The sequence below is a fragment of the Melospiza georgiana genome, chromosome 4, assembly GCF_028018845.1.
Source record: "Melospiza georgiana isolate bMelGeo1 chromosome 4, bMelGeo1.pri, whole genome shotgun sequence".
Classification (NCBI taxonomy): Eukaryota; Metazoa; Chordata; class Aves; order Passeriformes; family Passerellidae; genus Melospiza; species Melospiza georgiana.
Window position 1 is genome coordinate 56490027 of NC_080433.1, and position 10425 is coordinate 56500451.

A 10425-nucleotide genomic window follows, 5' to 3' on the forward strand; every position below is an offset into this window, starting at 1 on the left:
CCTGTGACACACCTTGTGGTACCTAACTTGCCTTCAAGACTGTAGAAAGCAAGATGCAGAACAATGTTAGAGTCTGATGAGTTTTGGCAGGCAGGGTTCAGAAGCATTTTATAGCTAAAGTTTATGCTATTTGTTGTATGAAGGATAAATAATGGGGTAAACCACTGCTCATTCCTCTTCAAACTCCAGAGATCCAGAAGGTTGGTATGTTTTCTTAGTCTGTAATAAGAACCTTTAGTTAACATCTAGTTTCTCTGATTTCTGGCTGACTGCTTTGAACTGAAGTTCTGGAGACACTTATAAATAATGAACTAGCTTGTCTAATCCAAGGTTCTGTTCATTATATGTGAATTGTTTAATTATGCTCAAGGCAACAAATTACTTTCTAATATTCGTTAGCCAAAGCAGTTGAAATATGTTGTATATGACAGAATATAATTTATATCCAAGGAAGTAGATATACTTCTACCTTTTAAGGCTGTTTTCTGTGAAAAGTCTCTCTATAGCTTGTGCCAGACTACCTCTGACTTGGTTCAGTACCTCTGTTTTGAAAGGCTTTATCTATATAAGCCTTTAGCTTTTCTTTCATCTTCTCTTTAAATTCTGTGCTTTGAACAGAACTTGGTGCAATTATACTTTTCATATGTCTGTATGCATTTTCTTCCTTTCTTGGAAATATTTGTTTCCAGGCAATAGCAACCTGGTGATAACCAAATATCATGCATACAGTGAAATGCATATGAAGAAAATAGTATAGTGCATGTAACTTTGAATGTATGAAGAGCAGCTGAAAAACTAAAATCTCAAGCAAATAATTGCTGGGGGAATCATGTTGATGCATTGAGTTATAGTAAATCTGGTAGGTGACTGATAATGGATATGTATGTGTTTAATCAGTATTGAGATGCAACTGAAGAAATGACATAGCTTCATATTAAAAATGCATTCGTGTAGTTGACTGATATCTATCTGATAACAGTATCTGTAAATAAACAATGTAAATAATACAACAGGACACATAAAGGAGGTGTTTGACATATTACAGAAAAAGTGTGTATTTCCTAAACAAAGCACTGAAAGCAAAGGTTTGGGCTCCTGGTGATGTTACTACACAACCATATGGTGTGAGATTCTAATTTTGTTGCTGTTTCCATGAATTTCAGGAAAATATGCCGAAACTGCAAGTGTGGCCAGGAGGAGCATGATATCCCTTCAAGCAGTGAGGAAGATCGGAAAGTGGGGAAGCTCTTTGAGGATACAAAATACACAACCCTCATTGCAAAGCTGAAGAATGATGGCATTCCCTTGTATAAACGCAATGTGATGATACTGACCAGCCCAGTGCCCTACAAGAAGAGCGTAACCATTGATACTGTGACTTATGAGTGGGCTCCTCCTGTTCAGAATCAGACACTTGTAAGTCCAACTCACATTTTTTCATGTTCAAGTCAAGAGTTGGTGGGAGATAAACTAGTAGAGCTTACTGGAAGGATAAGTATGCCTCTTGTAGTCTTCCTTTCTTCCTCCTCAAAACTGAAAATATGGTGCCTGTTTAATGAGTCTTGCATCTCTCATCTTGCTTTATGGAAGTTTGTCTGTAGAAATTCTTAAAAACCTGGGGAGATGAGGTTGTTTTTAATACACAGGATTAAGAGTTATCTGCTAACTCCCTGGAGTCCAGTTTCTGTAACCTGCTCTCTTTCTATTTTTTTTTTCTTTTTTTAATAAAGTTGAAACATTTGCGTGGAGTGTAGGCTTAAAGGAAAAAAAAAAAAACAATACCCAACACCACATCAATTTATATAATTGTTTCAAGTTAAGGGGAGCACTTGGTCTTGCTTATAGCTTTTACTGTATATGGCAAGAGCAAGGTCGGTGTTGACATCTAAAAGAGCAGCTCTCTTCTAGTATATTTTCAGCTGAAGTAGATGAGATGGTAGATAGCCTTCTGAGGATCTTGCTTCGCTTTTCAAACTTTGATTACTAATTTATTTTACCAAAATGTTGTGCAAGCCTTGCCAGAATGACATTATCTCAAATTATTCCTTTTCAGTGAATTAATCAAACCTTGTGCATCTAAGATTTACTTAACATTCAGTTGCCAATTTGGTTTTTAGCCTTGTCATTGCTTTATTTAAACTAGAGATTTTTTCCCCTAATTTAGCTGGAGTTATTTCTTCAATGGGCTGTATGCCCCAAGCAGAATATTTCAGTTTTTACTTTTCTAAGACTATACTCGTGATCAGTATTCACAGATAGAGACATGGTGCTGTGTAAATGTTATTTATTCAGAGAAGTAATAACTCTTTTCTGTATGTTGTAAAAGGCTTAAAAAGGAGTCTTTCTCTTACTCTGGGAAGAAGCCAGTTAATGCATCTGCTGTATTTTATCTCCATTACTTTTTCAGGAGCTTAATGTTTATGGAAAAAAACCCTTGTTTTTGACAAATTTGACTGTCGCTAAAAACAGTAGAGGTCAGTTTAGTTGTGTTTGCTCATGAGAAGGGGTGTGTGGCTGGCGTGCCATCTGATGTGTGGTTCCTGCTGATTCAGGCTAAGCAGTACATGCAGATGCTGCCCAAGGAGAAGCAGCCCGTGGCCGGCTCGGAGGGCGCGCAGTACAGGAAGAAGCAGCTGGCAAAGCAGCTGCCTGCCCACGACCAGGACCCGTCCAAGTGCCACGAGCTCTCCCCCAGTGAAGTCAGGCATATGGAGCAGTTCGTGAAGAAGTACAAAAAAGAGGCACTGGGTGTAGGAGATGTCAAGCTCCCTGGGGATGTGGAAGTGAGAGCTCCTGATGAGAATAATTTGAAAAATGGTGGTGGCAGAGGTACCTCATCTACTGTTGGAACAATGGAGAAGTCCCCAGATCGGAAAGCATCTCAATATGTAAGTATAAGAATGGAAAGATAAAGCAAGAAGGTATATTATCATCTGAGTGTTCTTTATGGTCATTTTAACTGGGTTAAATTGTTTGTTAATTTGGAATAGCAAAAATCTGGGGAGGGAAAGAAGGAACTGGAAAATGTTGTGAATGTCTGCATAGAGCCATGGTTTCTGAAAGTATTTAATTCATTGCAGCAAATAACTTCCTAGGTGACACTTTCATCCTCAGTGCAAAAACATGTTAGCTTGGAGATAGTATATTAGGGTGGCTTTTACAGAATAACAAGCAAAAAGTTTGTGTCATCTTATGGACTAATTGTTACATTCTTCTCCTCTTGAAGAGTTAGTTTAATTTTAGAAGCTTGTTTTTTCCTCTTTTTTGGAAGAGCACTGAAATTACCCACTTGACAAATTGTGTTTAAAGTGAAATTAAATTAAGGAATAATAAAGTAACATGCCTCCATCTTGTGTCCAACAAGTTGAATCATACAATGGCTCTTTTGACTAGCCTTCTTTTCATATTCAGCTCCATTTTCTTATCTATTTTTTTTCCTTTGGCATCTGATTTCTCCTTGTAATAGCCCAACAAAAAACAAAGTATATAAAACTACCCAGTTTTCATGGGTATTTCAAAAATTGTATCCTTAAGTATTTCTGACATAACTACTGCTGTGCATATCTCAATTACCAATTACAAATTCAAAATAGGGGTAGGATTACTGAAGGAACATTAAATCAGTTTAGTGGAGGTAGACATTACTTAGGAGTGTCAAAAGCTCTACTATAAGTTGATTTCTAGAAAAGTTGTTATTATGTGTATGAATCCTTAAAAATATTTGTCTGCAGGTTGCTTAGAGAAAATTAATATACAAGTTCTAGATGGAGAAAAAGGTTTGGTTAACATTGGTTGTAGAATTTGAGTTTTGGTATTATTAGGGTGTGTGATGTGTTTTTTGTTGTTTGTCTCTGAACTGACAGAAATATATATATGATTTTCATATATATGACTCCTGGTGTGAAATATAAAATCAGCACTTAGGTTTTAGCTTTGAACATGGCCACTTACCCTAAAAATTTTCAAGCCATTTGGTTACCTGTAGCTATTTGCCTTTTTTTTTTGGTACCTGTCTTGTTATAGAGAATCTAAGAAACAAGTTATTTTACCATGGCTTGATTAGGTTACTGTCATTTTGTCTTATATCAGCCTTTCCTGCTGGTTTACTTTAGTTTCACAGCAGCAATTCTTAACTTACCTCCTCAAGGAGGATCTACAGAAATGCACATCTTGCATTGTGATAGCATAAATGAACATTTGAGTTTCTTATCTGTTGTTAGGTACTGACTTTACACTGGGTTAAATAACCAGGATTTAGATATGTTATTTTTAAGTATTTTGGTGGGGGTGTCTTACTTTTGCAATGAGACTTTCTTTCAGCTTTACGATTTAGCATTATCTCAACTGGTTTTTAACAGTTCAGCATAAATTGATACAGAAGAGCTCTTAAATACTTAGCAGAAGAATGCCATCCATGTCCACACTTTTTTATTGGTTCTGCATTTTTCCTCATCAGATTTTCTTGTACACTGTTTTTCAGACTAAGTTTGAAAGCTGTACTCCTGTAGCTGTGGTAAAAAGAATCTCTTGAAAATTAATTTACATTATAGGAATAGACTGCACTTATTTGAAACTATTAAAAAATAAAAAAGTAAAACAAACAACACTAACAACCAGGTCTCCACTATTAATGTAAATATACCTATAGTAATTGTCTCTGTGTTTGCAAATACAATTTTTTTTCACCATGATTGAAAGCTGAATTAAAGAAAAATATGTACTTAGCATATTTTCATCTTGTAAGGAAGGAAATTTTTCTGTACCTTTTAACCACCAAAGCTGGAGATGTTCTAAGTGGTAGGCAGGTGAATCACATTGCCTAAGCTTAGGTCTAGGCAGCTACTTAACCTTCCTCCAGTGGGCTTCTTTTGGAGTCTGAGGTCTAAAGTAAAAAGGTCAGAAACCTTTATATACATGTATATTTGAACTTTCCCTTTCATTAATTTTCCTACATTCTGCATTCTGTTTCAGTTCCAAGTTTTTCTTCTTTTGGTGGCTTTCTGTCTATCTTTTGAAATTGTCAGGTATCTGGGATCTGATCAATATGCCTTGTAGCCAAGGCACTTTATATGTATTTTATTTTTATATGCACACACAAAGCCATTTGTGGCTGATGTGAGTCATAGAGGAAAACCTTCCCAGGATGTTCAGCCCAGTCCACGGACCAGCTGGAGTGCAGGAAATGCCAAACTGGTGATTAAACTGTAGATAAAAAAAATTTGCTTCAGTAACATAAATCATCTGATGTTTTTATTTGGTGGCACAACCCTCTCTGTAGGCAGGTATAGGGCAGATTGGGAAGTCTCTGGAACTATTTGTAGTGTAGCTGTATATGTATGCTTTGTAATTTATCCTTAGTCACTCTTGTCCTAAAATCATTAATCACAGACTGTTGGACAGCAGCCAGGAGTGACTAGCATCCCTAGAACATGGCTTTAAACAGAATCAGTTTGAAATATTCACTATTTTTTTATTTTCCCCACCAGTGATGCAGATATGGCTTGGTCTTCTCATGACCTATAAGTACAGCCATTCCTTTGTCATGCATTCTATATCCCTTGTCATAGCTGGTTAGCTTGGATGAAGGATCATTATTCTGTCCTTGTTCCTAAGCATGTAAAGTTTACAGAGCATAACATGAATTTTAATTGCATGTTGTTTTCTTTAAACACTGGACTGCAATTGCAGAATGTGAATACAGCAAAGTACAACAATCCCTTTAAGGAGCACTAATGCTATGACAGTGGAATGTGCATCATCCTGAATGGCTTAGTTGAACCTCACCTATGGTACAGATATATCCTGAACCACTGCTGTCTACTCATGGGATTAAACTAATGCTTTAATTTCAGTCTGGAAAGATGGAATTTATTAAATATATTCATAGTATGTAATTTTTATAAATAGAGCTCTCAAAGACTTAATTAACTTGGTGATAACCTCTTTCCAGTCCTGCTATCACTGCAAACTAAGCATGAAGGAAGGTGACCCAGCTGTCTATGCAGAACGTGCTGGATATGACAAATTGTGGCATCCAGGCTGTTTTGTCTGTGGCACCTGTGGTGAACTGCTAGTAGACATGATCTACTTCTGGAAGAATGGTAACCTCTATTGTGGAAGACATTACTGTGACAGTGAAAGACCCCGCTGTGCTGGATGTGATGAGGTAGGAAATATCCTAGTCCTTTCTTGTAGCTCAAAAGTTTGTTCTCCTGATAAGTGTTCAGGAGTTTTACTAAAACATTTCAGTGCAGGAAGATGATATGCCTTCACCAGTATAGTTGATATTTTAGTTACAAAGAACTGAAACCAGTATGGACGCTGCACATTCAGGAAAACCCATAGTTTGCTTTGGATTTGGTGGTGATTCTGTATAATCTATGGGGACATAGGATGTGATATGTGAGGGCAAATTCTCCAACAAGTCACACTTATGCAGTTGTTTCCTTATCAGGGACACCAGGGGCCAAACTGACCCTGGGCAGCACCAGGGAACAGCTCTCCTGGGGCCTCTGGCATCTCTGAGCTCTTGGGAGCAGCATGGAGGCTTTTGGGGAATAAACAATGGTGGAACCACTGGGAATTCCCTGCAAATCACAAAACATCCAGAGGCTAGGTTTATTAAAAGGTACGCTGTTCAAATGAATGTGCTTGTTCACTTGTACCCTTGTTTGTGTCTTCCTCCTAGCTAATATTCAGCAATGAATATACTCTCGCAGAAGGGCAGAACTGGCATCTGAAACACTTCTGCTGTTTTGATTGTGATTGTGTCCTGGCTGGGATAACCTATATAACAGTGAATGACAAGCCAGTCTGCAAATCCTGCTACATGAAGAACCACGCTGCGGTAAGGTCCTTACAGATGTCTTGGTGTTGTGAAGGAAGGGAATGTAAGTCTGTGGAGTTTCAAACTCTTACTTTTTCTCAGTCTGGGAGTATCTGAAGAGTATAAATTGAATATTTAGGCTTGAGTCAATCATCTTCTTCCCCTTCAGGAAAAAGTAAACCAAAACCCACAACTTTAGGCAGACAAGTGTTTTGTGACTTCATAAACTTGAACAAAAACCACTGCTGGGGTGGAGGGGGGAACCTGTTGGAAAAACACCTTGAACTTAGCCAGTGGTGAAGCAGGGTTTGGTAACAGGAGTAAAGTAGATGAAGATGAGTAATACCTGCTAAATGTTTATCAGTTGTAATTCATTGAGCCTGCTGGGAATCAACTTCAGCTGCTGCTAAAGGCCTGTAGTTAAATACTGCAATCTAGGTACTTTTGTTTCATTCATTTCTACCCACACATGTTAAAAAGGAGAGTGATTGACAGGATAAAGCTAGAAGTTTGGAAAAGAATGGTAGTTCTTGATTTGTGGTTATTCTAGCAACTAATCTGAGATGATGGTCCATTTATATCTATAACTTAGCTAGCTACTAGCTGGGGGCTCAGTCTAATGTGCACCTAGCTGATTTATATAGTGAATGGAGAAAAAAGTGGTCATCTAGATGGCAGTTAATAATATTCTGAGGTTGAGGTGAGGAATTGGTTTTTTTGGAGAGGCTTTTTTTTTCCTCTTTAACTTTCTCAATCTAAATTATAATTTATGAACAACCAGATTTTAAGATAAATTGCCTTCAAGACTTTCTAATAACCCTTAATTATTTGGCATAACCAAAGAGATGTCAATGCACAGGAAGATTTGTAGCTAATCTCTTCACATATTTAGGTTAATATATGAAGATCTGTGCTGTTTGACATAAAAGGTTTTTATGATGATTTGGGTATCGGGAAGTCCTAACCATAATAACTGTCTAAGCTTGGTCCCTGCAGCAAATAACTCGTGTGTTCATTTTATTATTCTGTGCCCTCAGCTGAATTCTAATCAAAACACTTCAAAAATAAAGAAAAAAATCAAAAGCTGGAGGCTTTTTTTTTAAAGGCTTCTTTTAACACTTGTCTCTCTCCTCCAAAAGCATTTAAGAGTTCCAGGTTTTATTGCATTTGAAGAGAGCATGTGTGTGTTTCATTTCAGTGTTGTTTTATTTCTCACCAGATCTGCCAGGGCTGTCACAATGCCATAGATCCAGAGGTTCAGCGTGTAAGCTACAACAACTTCAACTGGCATGCTAAGAGGGAATGCTTCCTGTGCTCCTGTTGCAGCAAGTGTCTCATTGGCCAGAAGTTCATATCTATGGAGGGGATGCTTTTCTGCTCAGTGGCATGTAAGGAAAAGATGATGTCCTGAAAGAAGACATGCACAGAACTAATCAAGGATTGCTGTGTTCCAAAGGCTCTTGCATTTCTACTGTAAAATATATAGTGTCAGGGCATTTAAAATTATTGAAAGTATTAAATAGCATTTCCCAAAGATTTTTTTTTAATGTCTAAAGCTTCCTATGTAATCCTCATTTCTTAGCTATAATAACATTTTCTCTTTTGGAATACTGTTTCTGAATCTCACTTCAAATTACTTCATATCACAGAACTGTAAGAAAAAATGTGTTACAAACTCTGTACATTCTAAGGGAGCTCTTCACTCTGAAGAATCTTTCTGCTGTATCTTGTCTAATGGAACAAGAAAATGTGAAAAATGCTCCAATTTATCTTGTTTTGTACGATAAATGTAACTCTTCCACCTTTGGTTTCACTAATTTATCATTTTTATAGTTTATCTGCTTTCATCAAGCACTTTAGATAAAATGATCGGTTTTACTGCCATGTACAGCTTTGTTTTTCTGACTTCAAGTATGCAGACTGAATGACACTTAAAAATTTTGCCTTTAATAATTTCTTTGGGTTTGATGCATGGGTTCTTGGGAGAATAGTGACTTCTCATGTCTAGTATTGAAAGTAACTCCTCCAGTAGAAAAATGTTGGCTCATGTTCATGCCTGGAAAAGCTTTAATTTTACAAATACTAAAGTTATGTTATAGATTGGGGTGGGGGGTGTTGGTGTTAGAAAATAAGAGCAGGTCTTGCTTACATTAAAAAAAAAATTGCCAGAAGTAGTGGGTGTCACTTTAAGCCTTTCAGAACTGGCTTCTGTTTTATATCATGAATGTTCCTTTCCTAAGTTGTGCCTTCTATCAAGAGGGATGTGGCACATAGTACTGTATGCATTTCCAAGAATGTATTTCTGCAAATGGATCCTGCTTTTGATTTCCAAGTTCTGAACCAAAGCATGAAGAAGTCTTTCCCAGAAAACTTCCTGTATCTGAATGAAAAAATTCACAGCTGTGTATTAGCTTTGCTTACTAGATAAACCAAATGTGTGGTCCTTTCTTTTATTTCATAATTATAGACCTACAGTGAAGCTTCTGAGATATCTTTGTGCCAAACACTACATGGGGAATCTTTGGCCTAAAAAAATGATAAAATAATTAATTTTTAAAGAAAAGTCTATGCAATTCTTATGTTTGATTCCTGTAAGTTTTATGGTGATTGTATTGTAACATCTATAAATAAAACTAGTGGTTTTCACTTTAAATTGTCTACTAATTCTGTTCTTCAGTCTTATTCAGGGGAGGTGAGGAGGAAAGGAAATGTTCCCTTGCTTACCTTGGACATTATTTCCTAAAAACTGAACGCCTGTATCAGTCACTGTGCAGTGGTTACTGTCCTCTGTAACATTGTTCATGTGCTTATAGGTGCAAAACAGTGGATCTTGTTCCAACAAATGCACAACTTCAGAACTTAGTGTTATTTTTTGTTCATATAAACTATTTTGAGACATTGGATGGGAAGTTTTGAATTCATACAAGTGAGGTAATGTGTTGAGAAAATAAATTGCATTGTGATCCTTTGAGTCCTGTGAAAATAAGACTCACTGAGATACACTGGGATTTTTATATGTTATCTTAAGTTATAAACTTTGCATCCATGTTCTTGAAGCCTGTACAGCTTTTCTCAGAGGTCCTCAGGAAGTACAAAAATATATGTATTTCAGCTCATACCAATAACCTGTATCCTTGCCAGATTTCCTGGTTTAAACCAAGGAACACCAGAATATCTCAGTAAGAGAAGGTTTTTCAATGTAAGTGCTACTTAACCTGCACCAGGTTTTGTACTTTAACCTGTACAGGAAATGCTGTGTCTGGGGGAGGGATAAGGTCTTATCTAATGATTATCCATAAGGTAGCTTAACAGTGGCTGGGTTTTATGTGTCTTGAGTACATCTGTCCTCACCTACTCACTAACATCTCTTCTGAAAGATGCAACTGACTTCTATAAAGAACTGTGAAAAGACCTTTTGCACCTTTCCTTGCCCTTCCTTTGCCACGCTGTGTAACAGCTTTCTCATTAATGTGATTACTTGGACTGATAGCAGTCACACTTTTCACTTTAAATCTTGTTTTGAACAGTTTTGTTTATTAGAATTTATTATTGTATAACCTTCATTTACAAAGCTGAGCTAGAGATACCTCAGGAGTTAC

The 10425-nt window shown here is 36.9% G+C and overlaps 1 protein-coding gene across 1 annotated transcript in view; it reads left to right on the forward strand.

Moving 5' to 3' along the window:
* The window catches only part of TES (testin LIM domain protein), a 28034-nt gene extending 18648 nt beyond the window's left edge, over positions 1 to 9386 (forward strand). The window contains exons 3-7 of the mRNA XM_058022877.1: positions 1164 to 1416; positions 2553 to 2888; positions 5951 to 6166; positions 6689 to 6847; positions 8046 to 9386. Of these exons, the coding sequence (XP_057878860.1) occupies positions 1164 to 1416; positions 2553 to 2888; positions 5951 to 6166; positions 6689 to 6847; positions 8046 to 8237 (1156 nt within the window). The 3' untranslated portion in view covers positions 8238 to 9386. The remainder of the gene's footprint in view (positions 1 to 1163; positions 1417 to 2552; positions 2889 to 5950; positions 6167 to 6688; positions 6848 to 8045) is intronic.
* The last annotated feature ends 1039 nt before the right edge of the window (positions 9387 to 10425 follow it).